Source organism: Poromitra crassiceps (assembly GCF_964638095.1).
Source record: "Poromitra crassiceps genome assembly, chromosome: 3".
Lineage (NCBI taxonomy): Eukaryota > Metazoa > Chordata > Actinopteri > Beryciformes > Melamphaidae > Poromitra > Poromitra crassiceps.
Window position 1 is genome coordinate 6,563,117 of NC_139625.1, and position 18,538 is coordinate 6,581,654.

An 18,538-nucleotide genomic window follows, 5' to 3' on the forward strand; every position below is an offset into this window, starting at 1 on the left:
ATCACAGACTGAAGTCAGATATTGCTTAAATATACTTAAACAGAACCAAATGAGACAAAATGGACAATCACATGCATTGTTCTGTTTGACAAATTGTGACATAAATACAGAACATCTGCAGCAATAACAATTATATCCTCATACAAAGTTGAATTTTCTCTTTTAGGGCTGTACCAAATAGTTCGGACATTCGAATATCCATATTCATAATGCCATGACATTCTAATTAAATAAATCAGCATTCAAATTGTGTACTTTGTAGTATCCTTATGTTTGTGTGTGCTGTGTGGCTTGTGTGGCTGTGTTTGTCTTGAATTGTTCCCATAGCAGCATGTTGTGAATGGTGATGATTGAATGAACTAACGAGCTTAAAGGAACACTCTGCCCATTTTCAACCAGCTTTGTATCATTAGAACATCAGTAGTATATCGGAAAACTGTAAACGGTTTTGAAGTCTGTCATTTAATTTGACAGTTATTGAGTGTTAAAGTGTGGACCAGTGACATCACTGGTCCACACTAACTCAAATTAATAACTCATTAACTCAAATCAACTCTCAATAACTGTCAAACTATTCATCATTCATCTAGTTTGACAGTTATTGAGAGTTGATTTGAGTTAATGAGTTATTAATTTGAGTTAGTGTGGACCAGTGATGTCACTGGTCCACACTTTAACACTCAATAACTGTCCAATTAAATGACAGACTTCAAAACCGTTTACAGTTTTCTGATATACTACTGATGTTCTAATGATACAAAGCTGGTTGAAAATGGGCGGAGTGTTCCTTTAATGTACATGGATGGTTGAGAAAAGCAGATAACCCTCTACAAGACTCATGATGACATCACGGCAGGCGTTTAAATATTCGTGGAAAACATCAATAGAATATTCGAATGTGAAAAAAATTATATTGGGTACAGCTCTATTCTGTTTAAAGGAGAATTTCGTTATTTTTCGACCCCCATTTTCATAACAATTTGTGTCTAAGTGACTAATATGAACAACAATTTATTAATTTGATTCAGTATTGAGGGAGATCACTTCAGCTGGCAGCCGCGCAACATGCTGGAGCCGGGGCAGCGTGCATAGGTCCACTAAATGAGCTGTTTTGCCGCTGACAGGACAGGACAAAAAAAAAACGGCACTCAAGTCAACTATTCTTGTTTAATAGGGCAAAGAAACGTATGTGTTTCAGCCTTAAGCCTTAGTGAAATTTCCCAAATCTCTCTCTCAATGTCAAAACAGTGTTGGTATTGACTGTATCGTTGCCCTGGTATACCATCTCCAAACTCGATGCCAAGGTCTGTGAAACCCGTGATGTCAAAGACAGACCGCATACAAATAAAATCACAGTCTGCCCTCAGTCTGCTCTGCTGCAATTCCAGTGTTTCCCATACATAAAGGAATTTGTGGCGGCCACTGGCGGGCCGCCACAAAAGGATTTGGACCGCCACAAAAAGATGTTGACAATTATTTTATTTTTATTTTTTATTTTTTTTACAGTGCACCTGAACGCAACATGCAAGATATCCGCTGAATAAGTGTCCAATAAATGTTCATGTCATTCTGGCCAATACTTCTGTTACAGCATTTCAGTCTGGAATATGGAATATCTTTCAATAATATATGATTTAGCTGCTAAATTGTCAAATACCGCCCTCTGCTCGCTACCCAGGCACTTATGTATGTACTTAACCTAACTAATTTAACCTAACTAACTATCCGGTGTGCACAACACTGTCAGCCTAAACTCCGGCTGACACCCCAAAAACCTACAATCCGCTACAGAAAAATGTATATTGTTTGTTTATTAAAGGAGAATTTCGTTTTTTTTGAACCTGGAGCCATTTCCTGGCATTAATTATGAATTGGCCACTCACCTAGCGATGTCTGCAGCGTTTCTGGGCGTCCTAGCGTTGTTTTGAGATCAATATCGTCCAAGTCAGTGTAAAATGGAGTTGATTTGGGGCCAAGTGGTAGCCTGTATTTCCTGCATCTAAATAGCTATTTTTCTTCCCGTTTTCGCCACATATCGCCATAATCAGATCCGTCAACATCCAGCCGAGTGTTATTTCACCCCAGGCTGTTTCCTGGACTGCACACGGATCAAATTACCTCAAACGTGATCTAGGTCACCAAGTCTCGTGAAGTCCCGCGATACTTTCCTGTCGACTGGCCAAATACAGGCAGGACGCTTTGCGGTCGTGGTTTTAGCGTAACCTATGTGGGGTTTGCCGTAACCTATGTGGGGTTTGGCATAACCTTCGTTATTTCGAATCCCACATAGGTTACGCCAAACCCCACATAGGTTACGCTAAAACCACGACCGCAAAGCGTCCTGCCTGTATTTGGCCAGTCGACAGGAAAGTATCGCGGGACTTCACAAGACTTGGTGACCTAGATCACGTTTGAGGTAATTTGATCCGTGTGCAGTCCAGGAAACAGCCTGGGGTGAAATAACACTCGGCTGGATGTTGACGGATCTGATTATGGCGATATGTGGCGAAAACGGGAAGAAAAATAGCTATTTAGATGCAGGAAATACAGGCTACCACTTGGCCCCAAATCAACTCCATTTTACACTGACTTGGACGATATTGATCTCAAAACAACGCTAGGACGCCCAGAAACGCTGCAGACATCGCTAGGTGAGTGGCCAATTCATAATTAATGCCAGGAAATGGCTCCAGGTTCAAAAAAACCGAAATTCTCCTTTAACTAGCCCCTCGCTTTCTATCATTTCATGAAAGTGGCAAAGCAAGTTGAGTATCCCTGACCTATAGGGAGAAATTTAGTTTGTCATTGTAAACCCACAGCACAGTAATGATGACATGTTCTTCATAGATCTAGCCTTTTAATTTTGCTCTTAAGCTTTCTCAAAGTACACCAAATTCATGCATTTTACTTTAAAATGTTTAAAAAAAAACTCGCGGGGGGGCATGCTACCGCACCCCCCTAGGGGGTCTGCGGTCCCCCACCACAAATACTCTAAATCCTGTGGGAAACACTAAATTCCATTCCTGATTTTACTGCCTCCTGTAGCCTACACTGTCACTGTCACAAAGTGGAGAAGCCCATGTGACACAGATACAGGAAGTGACTGGCAGTTGGATTTGACTTCTACTCTTCCTGGCTCTCTCTCTCTCTCTCTCTCTCTCTCTCTCTCTCTCTCTCTCTCTCGCTCTCTCTCTCTCTCTCTCTCTCTCTCTCTCTCTCTCTCTCTCTCTCTCTCTCTCTCTCTCTAGTGAAGAAGTGCATCTGTTGAAGGGGGAGTTGAAGGAGGAGTATGAAGCAGACAAACAGGCAGCACTGACTCAGCTCTCCCAGAAGAAAGAAGTGGAGATGATGACAGTCAGAGAGAGCTGGCAGAGGAAGGTGGAAGACCTGCTGGAACAGGTAGCACACACACCACAGAGGGGGACCTCTCTTTTCATACATACCGTATTGGTCCGAATTATGGATGCACGATAATCGGACCGATAAATCATCGGCCGACATGGCCATTTTGTGTTATTTATTATTCCCATATTGACATTTTAGCTGAGGAATAAGAGCCGATAATACGACGCACTTGTCTTTGTATTGCCTTGGGAGCGGAGCATATTGTTGTCGCGCGCTGGTGACGCCACAGCTGCGTCTATAGCCAGGCTATGGCAAAACATTTTCACAGTTTCAGATGCTAAAACACTATTGCAATTTGCAATATATGTCTATATATGTCCCGCAAGGGCTCCGAGAGAAGGCGAAAAGTCTGAGCTGGCGTTGCATTGTTATAGTGAAATTATCGATTGATTGCTTCTTCTAAGATGGACTCTGCTCCAATTCTGCAGAGCCATTCCTGAAGCCGATGACATGTATTTTGTCTTGTGTGAGTAGACCCAGGTTATTGTGTCTTCTGTGAACATCAGATGGAAATGTACCGGGTTAGATGTTGCCTCTGTGAGCAGCAGTGGAAAATCACTGGCCTCCAAAGTGGGGGGCAGGGGCTCATTTTTAGTATATGAGGGGAAGAGACTTTGACTCGTGGCTCTTTTGACAAAAACGTTTCTGGACTGTCAGGGAGACTCTGTGCACAGATGTTTACCGTACTTTCCGTACTATAAGGCGCACCTGAATATAAGCAGCAGCAGCTAAATTGAATGATTGTTACATATATAAGCCGCACTGGACTATAAGCCGCAGGTGTTTTAATGTTTAAAACTGGTCAGGAGGAGGCGTAGCGCCTGCCTGTAACAGAGATCTCCGTGTCTTATCAGCGGAGACCGTTTTGAGTCCTTACCCTCATCGTCGTAACACAGCCAGTTCTCCATCTTTTGAAGCATGATGTTAGATTACAACGAGCTAGTTGTGTGGTTTAGCCTTCCAAAATGTTGCCGTTAATTTTTTAGAATGTAATACATAGAATTGGGAACGTTACATTCAATTTCATTCAGACTGTCTTTCTGGCTCAATCGCCGCCATTTTTCCCCCGGAGCGAGGGAGGGTGGGAGGAGGGAGGGTGTTTTACAGTAGTGGCTGAGAGAGCGTAGTGGCACAGTGCTGCAACATCATCCAATCAGGGTCTCGCTCTCGTAATGTCTGTCTGTCTTGCTCTCGTTCTGTCTCTCGTACCAAAATCCATAGATTTAGGAGGTCCCCTAGTGGCCGTTAGCTGTAAAAATCCATAGATTAGCCGCACCGCTATATAAGCCGCAGGGACGAAAAATGGGGAAAAAGCCGCGGCTTATAGTCCGAAAATTACGGTACTTGTGGAATAAAATCCTCCTATATACATTTTAAACGGGCATCTCATTATTGATGGATCAACAAGGCATTTCAGCTATTTTTCTATTACAGCATTCAAACCAAACCTGGCGAGGATGCAGTGGATTTGTTTCGCGTTAAAGGAGAATTTCGTTTTTTTTTTTACCTGGAGCCCTCTCCTCACATGAATTATTATCTGACGACTCACCCAGTGTTCTCAGCAGCGATTTGGAGCGTCGTAGGCATTGTTGTGATCGAAATAGTACTCCAAGCCAGTCCTTGAATGCGCTCCGTCGGGGCCACATGGCAGCGTGCTGTTCCTCCATGTAAATAGACAGTTTTCTTCCGGTGTTCTACCCATATCGTCATTATATGACCCCTAAAGAAACATCAGACTGCTATTCACCCCCGGGCTATTTCCACTACTCTTCACAGGGATATCATTTCCTCATTCGGGCTGAGTTTCACCAACTCTCGTCAAGTCAGTACACAGCCCAGCCGGCAGTGAAGTCTCGCGGGGCTTGACGGGGCGTTTTGCCTGAGAATGAACTGGGAGCTCTCCCTGTATGGTAGACGGAGGGAAGGTAAAGGCTGCCCATCCGCTCATACTCCTGACATTGTAATGATACAACGCAGGTTGATAATCGGCAAAGCCTCACTTTCATTTTTTCGGTCTTACTATTTAGCTTTTGGGAAATGTCTACATAGAAAACGACTCATTCCTTCACATTTATTATTGAAATACTATACAATTCTTATACACAATTAGTGCTGTATGTCTTCACAATCCCTATGGAATTATCCTGTACACTACCTGTATCTGTAGTGTTTTAGCACTACTGATCACTATTGGATTATTCTTTTCATTTCTACACAAACCCTTTTGAATCACAATTGAAAACGGACACATTTGCTACTAGTTGCCTATTCAGTATCATGCTATATTATCGTTAAATACATTTATTAAATTGAATATTGTCCTATTTACACTTTAAAAAAATCCCGTATAGCATTACTTATCACATTTTAAGGCTTTGTCCTCATAATGTAATTGATGAACATCAGAACATCTTTTTTTCGCTGCAGCCACACTTCTCCATCATGTAACCTATATGAGAAATGCACAGAACAGCCACCTGTAAGTCACGTGTGGGAATTTAAAAAACAGGCCAACCTTATGAGACCAGATGTAAAAGAAACAATAGCTTCTTCTTACCAGCAAGTGCCTCCAGTGTCCTGGAGGTGGTGGTGCACTTGACCTCCTTACAGTAAGCATCAGACGCCTCGGCCTGGCATTACTGTACTTTACTCTGCAAATAAGTTGAACAACGAGAGAAGCGGACCTCCACTCACACACACACACACACACAGTCAACCACCCTACACACTCTCATATCTGATCACGTATAGATCGCGCAATATTGCTGTTACGAAGGCCCGCATGACGTTCTACCGTTGCCATGGAGATGTGAACTCGCGCTGATCAGAGGGGACATATCGTCCGACTAGTCGGCTATAAATGCACAGGAATACTATAGTTGTTTTTCGGAAGGGAAATTAACGTGCCCAGACGAGACTGCAGTAAACAGCGTGATCCCCCCCCCCCCCCCCCCCCCCCCCCCCCCCCACCCCCCCCCCCTTCGATCCACCTTCACACGGGGTTACCCTTTTAGATGTTGATTCGGGGATGATACTGCCTCCACTCCCGGAACGAAAGGCGTAGTGACAGAATGACTCGCCATTCCGTTCTTGTGACTTTTAAACAGGAGGCGAGGCAGAATGATGCCGCAACGATCGCAGCTTTCACACGCTGTGAGAGAGAGAGAGAGAGAGAGAGAGAGAGAGAGAGAGAGAGAGAGAGAGATGAGAGAGAGAGAGAGAGAGAGAGAGAGAGAGAGAGAGAGAGAGAGAGAGAGAGAGAGGCTTTCACAGGCTGTGTCAAAGGTGTCAGGCCATGTTTAGACGACAACCGTCTGCATAAAACGGCAAACTAGTGTTGCGTCCTCACCTTTTATTTTGCATTTACACACAGCTGGTGTGATAAGGATTTGCGTGCAGACTGTCAGGCTGACTGAAGCGTCAAGTGAGCCAGAATAACATTGAAACTTCTGGTTAAAACCTTCACAATAATTGTAATTAAATAAACTAATAGTCTTATTGATGCATGTCGCAACGTTTTTTGTGTGTGATCCGAAATACACAGAAGACATATAGAACACAGACAACTAAAAGTCAATTTTAACACGCAGTGAGTCGACGACCCTGATTTTTATTTACCCAGTTTTAAAATACGGCTTTTATTTTGAAGGTAAAAACGCCTAGCTTCCCCTATTCTGTCTGTTTCTAACGGGCTTGATTTAGCTTTGTGATTAAAGTTTTTAAATGCATTTTCCACGCGTCTGACACAGAAGTCACAAATGGTAGCCTAATAAACTGCTCCAGATTGGATTACCGAATAAAAACCCAGTAAAGCAACATAAAAAAGACCTGAACACAATTGGGACTTCACTTGAGGAAATGCATCGCAGACAGTGAGTTGTTTTCAATTATTCAATGGGGGAGACAGTGATTAATAGGCTATGTGCGACGTTAGTAGGGGGCACTTAATGCAGATTATGTGTTTTTAGCAAATGGTTATCATGTTTGTTGAATGTCAATGCGACTCATTGTGCCTGTGCCATAAGGCTGTATTGGGCTAGTTCAATGTTCCTATTGCCTACCATGATTGATGATTGATTGATTTCTTTATTTACGTGTCACACACCAATGGTGCCCAGCCCGTATGGGCTTATGAGACACGACAAAAACAGATACAAAACTGTGGTTTACAAATTACAATACTTCAGCTTCCACATTTCAGAATGCAAGATAGCAAGCAAAAGGACACACGGTGTCATATAGAAACATAGAACATATTCGTTACAAACCTATACAAACACCATATTTTTTCTTCTTTCCCAGGCATTACTAATAAATTGAGCTATATCAAAGACTATCTTATTGAAGAAAAATTCAAGTCTAGGCACATCCTGTAACCAAAAAGCTTCAGGGTGAACAACAAACACTTTTTCATACATTGAGTGTCTCAGGTCATCATACAGAAGGCAGTAAAACACAAAATGAATTTCATTTTCTATCTGCCCAAGGACACAACATAAACACAGCCTGTCCTCTTGTGGAACTGCGTTGAATCTACCGGTTTCTAACGCCAAAGGGAGAGTGCCGGATCTGAGTTGTGCACAGACCTACCATTGTCTAACATGGTGAAGGGGGGCTGTGTCTCTCTCCACTCTCTCCCAGCTTGCGAAGTGTGCGCTTTTCTATTTCATCATATCGGTGATGGAGGCCACATTTTCTACATGGGTGTTGGTCCAGTGTGGGTTGACCTCCCCTTTTGCCACGCAGCTGGCTGCCTGCCGACATCTGTCTCTGTCTGAAGGAAGCTGACTGACTGACTGACTGACTGACAACCCCTAAAACAACAGAGTTTAACAAGGCGTGGCCGATGATGTCATAAATCACTGATGTCACAGACAGTGATGTGGTCATAAATCACAGTTCTAGATGGCTCACGGTCACTTCCATAGTGATGTCATATTTGCAGCGCCGCTGCTGCCCATTTGGGTGCCCTAAGTGTAAATTTTTCATTGTGCCCCCACCCCCCCCCAAGAAAAAAATCACAAATGCAATCTTGTGTGTGTGTGTGTGTGTGTGTGTGTGTGTGTGTAGAAATCTGGTAATAGCAATTTCGTTATGTTTTACTTGAGATGCCTGAATTATTTCATGTTAGAAGCAGAGGTGCTTTATTTTGAAACTCCAAGAAGGAAGTATCTGCCCTATGCAGGGAAGTACAGTGGCTTAACTACGAAAATAGTGTCTTGCAAGATGGACTGAAAAGTCTGCTGTTTATCTCCCTTTCTGCTGCAGCATGTTGAAGAAATAAATGTTCAGTTTGAACAACAACCATTCTGATCATTATAGACCTTATTCACAGCGCGGCCATCTTGGATTACGTCATCGCACGGGGTGGCAACGCGTCTGAGCCTGCGTTACAACCCATTGTAAACAATGGAGCGGTGGTCCCAAAACCTGAGTTCTGTTGCACCAATTTCTTTTGACCAAATTGATAAATGGGCAGATGACAACGTCAACATCCCCAAAAGGATTCAAAAGAAGGGCTACAGTAACTGGATTGAAGGGTACATCCACGATATTCAAGGTAAATTAGGGTACAACGTTACTGTGTACAAAGACTTGCTATCTGTGCAGTGCTTGCTCCGCCATCATATTAACTTCACTTATCGTGATTTTTGCATGTTAATCATGAACAGTGTTGGGCAGTAACGCGTTACTTAGTAACGCGTTACTGTAATTAGTTACTTTTTTAGTAACTAAGTAATATAAGGCGTTACAATTTCCAAAACAGTAATTAGATTACAGTTACTAATCCAAGTAACGCATGCGTTACTGCGTTACATCATTGCCTGCCAGAATGCAGTGTTTTCTATGTAAAAGAAGAAAAGAAAACATTTTATCCTCACAGACTCAGGTAGACCTGTCGCGCACACATATACAAGTGTACGTATCCTTCAACGTTAAACCTATCTGAAAAGTACTAATGATAGAATAACGCTCATTCATCCATTTAATAAAACAATGTTAGCATGGAAACGTCATAGCACCTACAAGTGGCCAATATCTACTTACAGCTAACTGACGATGTCAGCAATGTTAGCGCTACTAAAGTTGTCAGATTACAAATTAATCGTGTTAGATTGATTCATGATTAACATGCAAAAATCACGATAAGTGAAGTTAATATGACGGCGGAGCAAGCACTGCACACAGATAGCAAGTCTTTGTACACAGTAACATTGCACCCTAATTTACCTTGAATATCGTGGATGTACCCTTCAATCCAGTTACTGTAGCCCTTCTTTTGAATCCTTTTGGGGATGTTGACGTTGTCATCTGCCCATTTATCAATTTGGTCAAAAGAAATTGGTGGAACAGAACTCAGGTTTTGGGACCACCGCTCCATTGTTTACAATGGGTTGTAACGCAGGTTCAGACGCGTTGCCACCCCGTGCGATGACGTAATCCAAGATGGCCACGCTGTGAATAAGGTCTATAGAGCAAGATGACCGCTTCCACTACACAACACTGTATTTACGTAGGCTACGTTACATATTTGCCTGAATGAGAGGAATCTCACTTGTACCCAGCATGACTGGTGACTGACGGAAACGTGAGTTTGTTTACTGCGTCGCAATGTAATTAACGAGGAGATCCCCCAACTTTCTTTTAAGGGGGCACCGTGGCCAGTTCAAAAATGCCAAACTGGCCGTGTGGTGAGTTAATTTTAGAAGGGGCATTACCAAACTGCGGGGCATCCACCGCACTGTCTGTTTGACCGTGGTATTCATGCTCTGGATGATGCCCTAGGCGACACTTGGTGCCCTACGCTCAGTGCGTTGTGCGTTGTGCGCGTTTATTGTTTCATTTTCAGATATTTCTTCAGTGCCGTTAACAATTGGGTGTACACACCCAAGCAAAAAAACAAAACAAAACACCAGCGAACGGACGGGACAGAACCCACAACAAAAAGTCTTCAAATAAACTGCATGTACAAATATGGTGTAAGGGCGACATTGACAGTGTGAATGCTTTATCTGAAAATAAACTGTTTTCTCCCATCCCGTGAACTTTGGTTTTGAATTATTAAATGATTAAAAACATGATTAAAAACAAACAAAAAACAAGACAAGACAAGTAAACAAACAAATTCAAACGGAAAGAAAGAAAAGAAAGAAAAAAAAGGGGGTGGGGAAGAGACAAAAAGCAAACAAACAAACAAAAAACACATGACAACATGGTGCTACCAGTCTACTAAAATGTACAAAAAAATCTGTTTACAAGAAACGCTACTAACTAGTAACCAAAGTGACTCATTTCTGACCTCACCCAGGTAGTCCAGAAATGGGTCCCATAGTGATGTCATAAATCACTGATGATGTCACAGATGATGTCAACAGTGATGTCACTCGAGCAAATTGTGATTTCATCAGTGATGTCGTCACTCATGATGTCCCCTCACAATGCCTTTCCGTTTGACGGTGTGGTAGAGTAAAAGACCCGAAGGAATGGGTGCTCAAGCAGGGCATGAGGACTGGCAGCTCCACTACGCCGCCTACGTAGGAGACCTGGACAAACTGAGCACCATGCTGCAGGAAGACCGCTTCAGAAGGCTGATCAATAAGAGGGGCTGTGTGATGCGCAACATCGACACCCCTCTGGTGCTCGCAGCCATGCAGGGTCACGCTGCCTGTGTGGCCCACCTGATCACCCAGGGTGCCCGGGTAGACCTAGCTGATGGCATCACCAACATGCCTCTCTACAGGGCCGTGGAATACGGTCACCTGGACTGCGTCCGGGTCCTGCTGGAAGCCGGGGCCGACCCCAACAGATACCCAGGCACCCCCGTCTACTGCGCTGCCCAGGGTGGAAGGCTGGAGATACTGCAGGAACTCATAAGGTTCCGCGGCGCTGTTGACACGGACAGCTATCACCTCACGAGGTCTCTCTACATCAGCGCACGCTACCACCACCTCGGCTGCTTCCGCCTGCTGCTCCAGGCCGCTGGCATTCTGACCCGTGACGTGGCTTCTCGCCTGCTGGAGGAGGTGCTGAGCTTCAGGTGTGACGCAGCCTTCGTCCAGCTGCTGCTGGACCACGGGGCCGACCCGGCGCCATGGGAGCAGGCGCAGATGGGGGAGAGGGCGGATCCAGAGGCTCTCAGGCTCTTCCTGGAGGCCAAGAGATGTCCTCGCAGTCTGGCCCACGTGTGTCGGGTCCGGATCCGCCAAGCGCTGGGTAGACATCGCCTGAACCAAGTCCACTCCCTACCACTAACGCAAGTGATGAAGGACTTCGTGCTCCACCAAAACTGATTTGAAGGACTGACAGTTTATTTTCATTTCCTAGATTTGTGCTTCAGTGATTGTGTTTCAAACAAATCCAGGGCTAGAGATTAAATACCATCAGCATACACCACCTGTAGCCAAATCCTACTGCTATAATTGGAGAGCTGTGTGTCCGTGTGTCCCTACCCTAGAATTGAGCGCGTGTAGCACGCAAACACACTAGTTATCTTAATATGACGTGAAGTTCAGTTACTGTAGCTTTGCACAGAAACAGCCGGTAGAAAAACGTTTTACTTTTATACTTACTTTTATACTTACATTTCAGAGTTCAAACAAGTGGAATCAGTACTTCTACGTTTACCTTTTCACACAAGTAACAAGTAACTTCTAATCTAAGTAAAGAATGTACTGCATGTACTTCCCCTACCCCATCTCTGTTCTATATTCTTGTGACAACTCCAGTCCATAATCCAGGGCTCCAGAGTTTGCAACCATTTTTGGAGACAGTGCGACTAGGAGACAGTGCGACTACATAGGAGACCCAGTGAAACTTATATATGAAATATCCCACCTGTTTCTTTTTTTCATCGTATATCATGTGAAACACCAGGAGGGAGTATTGTGTGGATTTCCTCATCATTTAAAATGACATGTGATGCAGCAAATAAACAAACTCACGTTTCCAAGTGTCTCTGTCATCACGCCGGACATCAACAGTAGCGGGAGATTCGCAAGAGTAGGGGCGTAACCCCTACTGGCCTGGCTAAACTCAAGAGTAGGGGCGGAACCCCTACTGGCCTGAGTAGGGGCGTAACCCCTACTGGCCTGGCTAAACTCAAGAGTAGGGGCGTAACCCCTACTGGCCTGGCTAAACTCAAGAGTAGGGGCGGAACCCCTACTGGCCTGGCTAAACTCAAGAGTAGGGGCGGAACCCCTACTGGCCTGGCTAAACTCAAGAGTAGGGGCGGAACCCCTACTGGCCTGGCTAAACTCAAGAGTAGGGGCGGAACCCCTACTGGCCTGGCTAAACTCAAGAGTAGGGGCGGAACCCCTACTGGCCTGAGTAGGGGCGTAACCCCTACTGGCCTGGCTAAACTCAAGAGTAGGGGCGTAACCCCTACTGGCCTGGCTAAACTCAAGAGTAGGGGCGTAACCCCTACTGGCCTGGCTAAACTCAAGAGTAGGGGCGGAACCCCTACTGGCCTGGCTAAACTCAAGAGTAGGGGCGTAACCCCTACTGGCCTGGCTAAACTCAAGAGTAGGGGCGGAACCCCTACTGGCCTGGCTAAACCCAAGAGTAGGGGCGGAACCCCTACTGGCCTGGCTAAACTCAAGAGTAGGGGTGGAACCCCTACTGGCCTGGCTAAACTCAAGAGTAGGGGCGTAACCCCTACTGGCCTGGCTAAACTCCCACACAGGCCTTCCTTCCATCATGGCCACCTAATCATCCCTCGTTACTTAATTGGCACATTCAGTCCACATCAGTGGTGGTGGATGAGGAGTTCCCTTCCCCCCTCCCTTGATATGTGAAGCACTTTGAGTATTTAGAAAGGTGCTCTATAAATCCAATCAATGATATTGGCATTATTATTATTATTATTATTATTATTTGACTCACCCCTCCCATACACGACCTACTTATTTGCTTAACAGCCATTTTATTTAACCTTTGTTTAACCAGGAATAGCCCCATTGAGATTAATAATGTATTTTTCAAGGGGGTCCTGGCCAAGACAGGCAGCCTCCAAGACACACAGAGTATAAGAACAATTTACAAAAAGTACAAATTACATTACGAAATAAAAAACAAGTGTACATTACAAATTTATGACAAGGATGTTAGACAAAGCATCATTCTAAGTGAAACATCTACAGCCCATTTCTCCAGCCACTAAGGCCATGTTCACACTAGGAGGCCAAATCCAATTTGTGAACTTTAATGACCTATTAATGATTCTATTTAGATTGGTTTTATGAGTCTGGACGCTCCAAATCTGATTTGTGTGACTTGTCCCAAACCACATATGGAGGTAGTTTCCAATCTGCTTTTTCGACTGATGTGTCTTCAGTGTGGACGCGCTGATCACCCAAATCAGATTTGAGAGTGTGGAAAGCACCTTCAGAGCTAGTTGTTTACTGACGCCTATGTCGTTATGCAGATACGCTCGTTGTGTCTGGGCACAGATCAGACTTGACCAAATCAGATTTGTGGCAGTACAGACACTCTCCAAAATCAGATTTGGGAAACCAATCAAACCAAAAGATAATGACTTTAGCAGCAAATCAGATTTGCCTGTAGTGTGAACATGGCCTATTTCCCTTATCATACTTTTAAACACCCTTAAGGAGACGTAGCTCCCTAACCTGCAACTCACTCTGTAAGACATTCCATGTGGAGGGCGCAGCAAACTGAAAAGCCCTTTCCCCCATCTCAGTAGGTAAGTAAATGATGAGCCCCGGGAACGTATGGAGTATCTTCCCACACTTCTCTGCTGAATAAAGCCGGACAAATAAGTTGGCGGTCCAAGAATGGCCTTATAACTAACTAGAACGACCGCACCGCGGATATATGCCTCTGCCATTAAACAATGAGCAGTCGACATCCATGTCTGCCCAGACTCTTACACCCTTTCCCTCGCCCCTTTTCACCACCCACACCCCCCAGCCACCCCCCTACACACCCCTCCCCACCACCCACACTCCCCAGCCACCCCCCTACACACCCCTCCCCACCACCCACACCCCCCAGCCACCCCCCTACACACCCCTCCCCACCACCCACACCCCCCAGCCACCCCCCTACACACCCCTCCCCACCACCCACACCCCCCAGCCACCCCCCTACACACCCGTCCCCACCACCCACACCCCCCAGCCACCCCCCTACACACCCCTCCCCACCACCCACACCCCCCAGCCACCCCCCTACACACCCCTCCCCACCACCCACACCCCCCAGCCACCCCCCTACACACCCCTCCCCACCACCCACACCCCCCAGCCACCCCCCTACACACCCCTCCCCACCACCCACACCCCCCAGCCACCCCCCTACACACCCCTCCCCACCACCCACACCCCCCAGCCACCCCCCTACACACCCCTCCCCACCACCCACACCCCCCAGCCACCCCCCTACACACCCCTCCCCACCACCCACACCCCCTAGCCACCCCCCTACACACCCCTCCCCACCACCCACACCCCCCAGCCACCCCCCTACACACCCCTCCCCACCATGAAAGGTTTGGGAACCACTGCATTATAGGATTTCTGGGTATTGAATTGTGCACAAACTCAAACAGCGATGTATGTCCGCCAACATACAAAAATGCCCAGTGCAACGTGAAGTGTCTGCTTTCATTTTGATTTGACTTTGCATCAATGTTACTGTTGCATCAGGCAGAGATGGGAAAAGTACTGACATTCTGTACTTGAGTAGAAGTGCAGTTACTTGTGTAAAAAACTACTCTGGTAAAAGTAGAAGTACTGATTAAATTATTTTACTCAAGTAAAAGTAAAAAAGTACAGGCTCTGAAATGTACCCAACGAGTAAAAGTAAAAGTATTTTTACCGTATCTTTCTGAATGACTGAACCTCACATCATAGAATATAATTTGAGGATAAAAGATCCCCTACAAATGTTTTACACATCTTAAAACTCTACTTTAAATAGTGTGCTATGGTTTTTCCACACAAAAACCTCCCCATTAAAATCATATCTAGTCCTCCCTCATTAATATTTCCATGATATATGAATGTGCAAATAGTTGGACAAGTTTAACTGCTGGATACAAGGTGTCCCTTACAAAGTGCAGAATCACAATACTCGAGACTGATATGATACTGATACCTAATGGATAAGGAACTGAATGTCCACAGGTTGATCACATTCACAAAACAAGGTTTATTATTAAGACAGAACTGTCTCTGGTGTTAGAACACCACCATATTCCATATTAGCTGAATGTTGACAGTGCACAAACTGAATGTATGTGTTAGAACAACTCCATACGCTTGGAAACGCCAGATTATTGGCAACTCTGGAAGCAGCGAGATGAAAATCCTCCTCTCCTGGGAGAAGGCTCGAGGTGGGAGGAGTGAAGAGGAGCAGGGCACTTTTCCTGTTCAACTTTCCTCAGCTTTCAGCGCCCAGAGCGCTGCGCTAAAAAAACACCACCAGCTTTTAAACGCGATGAAATGCTTCTTGAAAGAGATGCGCGCTAAGCGCGTATTTATAGAGAATGATTTGCAAAAAGACGAGCGCTAATAAGTGCTGGCTGTCTGCACGGCCCCTAATGTCTGCGTGTGTCTCCCCTCAGAGAAAATCTGTGTTTCTCTTCTTTGTGCTTCTTTGTCCACGCCCCGGAGGAGTGCCAATCATACTATTGGCGGAGCTGGAATGAGCTTTTATCAGCAGCGCTGGGAAACTCGTCTATTACTTCTGCTCCGTTCTCCCGTTTCTACTCGTTTTTAAATTACATTCTCGTGCATTTAAACAAAAGTAACGAACCTGTTTTGAAAATGTACACAAGTAAAAGTACAGATACTTGTGTTAAAATGTAACGAGTAAAAGTAAAAAGTCGTCAGAAAATTAAATACTCAAGTAAAGTACAGATACTCGAACAATCTACTTAAGTACAGTAACGAAGTATTTGTACTTCGTTACTTCCCATCTCTGGCATCAGGTAATCATCTCTCCTGTCTGTATCTTCTGCTCTCTCGTCTCTGTCTCCCTCTGTCCAGATCTCTCTGTTGAAACAGTCTTTGGAGCTGCAGTTGTCTCAGTCCCAGTCGGCTCTCCAGCAGCTGCAGTCTCAGTTCAACCAGGAGAGGGAACTGCTGAGCCAACAGCTGAAAGGTATGCTGACATGACTTATAACAACGGGGGATCGATTTATTTTCCCCGTTGTTATTTTTTGTTCTTGCCTAAACCGAATGTATTATGGTCACTCACGATTCAGTAGGTCACGGGTTGGCTTAGTTCGAGCCTTAAAACTCGTTATATAAGGATTTTTAGAAATGTCTATGGAGAAAATGAATGCGGAACTTACTTCCGGGGCAAATTACGTCACGAAAAGTCACGTGCCTGTTGAGCTCTATAACAAACAGACTTGATGGGAGAATGCGTGCACCTGTCAACTCTGAGCCATGCTAGCAACATTTTGGAGACAGTGGGAAACGTTGACTGAGATGCAAAGTCGTAAAATCCTTCCTTTTTATATAAAAGGGAGTAAGTGGGTCCTGTCTGCGTTTTTGGTCCGCGATTTCTGTCCCACATTGTGAGATTTGTGATGATTTTGGTCAGTATGACGTCACTGATGATGGTCACTCGAGCAATCGTGATGTCACCGATGATGTCACAGTGTCTATGACCTATGACATCATCAGTCAATGTGTGGACCCTACTGTTCTCTCACTACTGATCACTCGCTGACGTCATCAGTGATGCGAAGTTGGGCAGAGATTTGTGATGATTTTGGTCAGTATGACGTCACTGATGATGTCACAATGTCTACGACATCATCAGTGATGTCACTTGAGCACTCCATGATGTGTAGATCAGTAATGGTCACTCGAGCAATTGTGATGTCATCAGTGAGTGATGTCATCTGTGATGCGAAGTTGGGCAAATTGTGTGCTGCGCATGCCAATAGAGCAGGCGAGGCCAAGCTGCGGGTGAGGCCGCGCAGCGCCCGAGCCACGTATGCGAGCCCGTGCAGTGGACGAGGCTAGGAATCGTAGCGCGCAAGATTTCTAGTAAAGCAGGCTAGGCAGTAGCGGAGCATACACCGGGGCAGAGGGTGCGCCTGCCCCGGGCCCACTCGTCAGTGGGCCCCCATCAAACTTTTTTTTTTTTTTTTTTTTTTGCATGCCAGGCCAGGCCTGAGTGTGAGAGCAATTCAATCAATAGACAATAACATTGGTGTGTTTAAAATTAGCTATTCCACTAAATATGGCTAAAACAGATTCAAACATCGAAAAAAGGCAAAATTTTCTTCGCCGCCGCCCTTAATTCAGGAAAAAAAAATGGGGATGGGGATGGGGGGCCCCCCTAATAGCTTCGCCCCCCCCTGGGCTGATAGGGTCGCTCCGCCCCTGAGGCTAGGTTAATACTAGGTTGATGGAAGGCATTGATTAGATGGTGAGGTAAATGGAGTTGTGCGGTGGTAGCATGGAGGTGGATGTATCCAGGACGCTGGATTTCACCGTTAAGCCTTCTTGAGGTGTCGTGGGCCTAACTTAACCAAACATCGGTGAAGGAAGGTGCCCACTTGAGAACACCAGTGACCTTCTGCATACTGCTGTTTTCTCAGGTAGCTCACTGGTGATTGGTCCATCTGAGGAATGACTCTGTCTGTAGATCTATGATGGTGTTGCATCTGATGGTGTTTACATGTATATCACTCGTTTGTTTGCTTGTTTTTAATGTGGATTGGCCTTCTACATGTGTTTTACCTCAGATTTTGGCACAAGGGATAGTAACATCTTGTGTGTGTGTGTGTGTGTGTGTGTGTGTGTGTGTGTGTGTCTGTGTGTGTGTGTGTGTGTGTGTGTGTGTGTGTGTGTGCATGCATGTACGTGCCTGTGTGTGCATGTGTGTGCATGCATGTACGTGCGTGTGTGCGCGTGTGTGTGTACGTGTGTGTGTGTGTGTCTGTGTGTGTACATGTACGTGTGTGTGTGTGTGTGTGTGTGTGTGTGTGTGTGTGTGTGTGTGTGTCCATGCATGTACGTACGTGCGTGTGTGTGTGTGTGTGCGTGTGTGTGTGTACGTGTGTGTACGTGTGTGTGTGTGTGTGTGTGTGTACGTACGTACGTACGTGTGTGTGTGTGTGTGTGTGCGTGCGTGCGTGCGTGTGTGCATG

The 18,538-nt window shown here is 45.3% G+C and overlaps 2 protein-coding genes across 4 annotated transcripts in view; both read left to right on the top strand.

Moving 5' to 3' along the window:
* Positions 1-18,538, top strand: part of LOC310774159 (uncharacterized protein) — a 794,006-nt gene that overhangs the window by 113,176 nt on the left and 662,292 nt on the right. The window lies entirely within an intron of this gene.
* The window catches only part of fam184aa (family with sequence similarity 184 member Aa), a gene marked incomplete at its 5' end in the record, with an annotated part of 110,190 nt that overhangs the window by 79,767 nt on the left and 11,885 nt on the right, over positions 1-18,538 (top strand). Inside the window, 2 exons of the mRNA XM_083634256.1 lie at positions 3,249-3,399; positions 16,416-16,530. Of these exons, the coding sequence (XP_083490382.1) occupies positions 3,249-3,399; positions 16,416-16,530 (266 nt within the window). The remainder of the gene's footprint in view (positions 1-3,248; positions 3,400-16,415; positions 16,531-18,538) is intronic.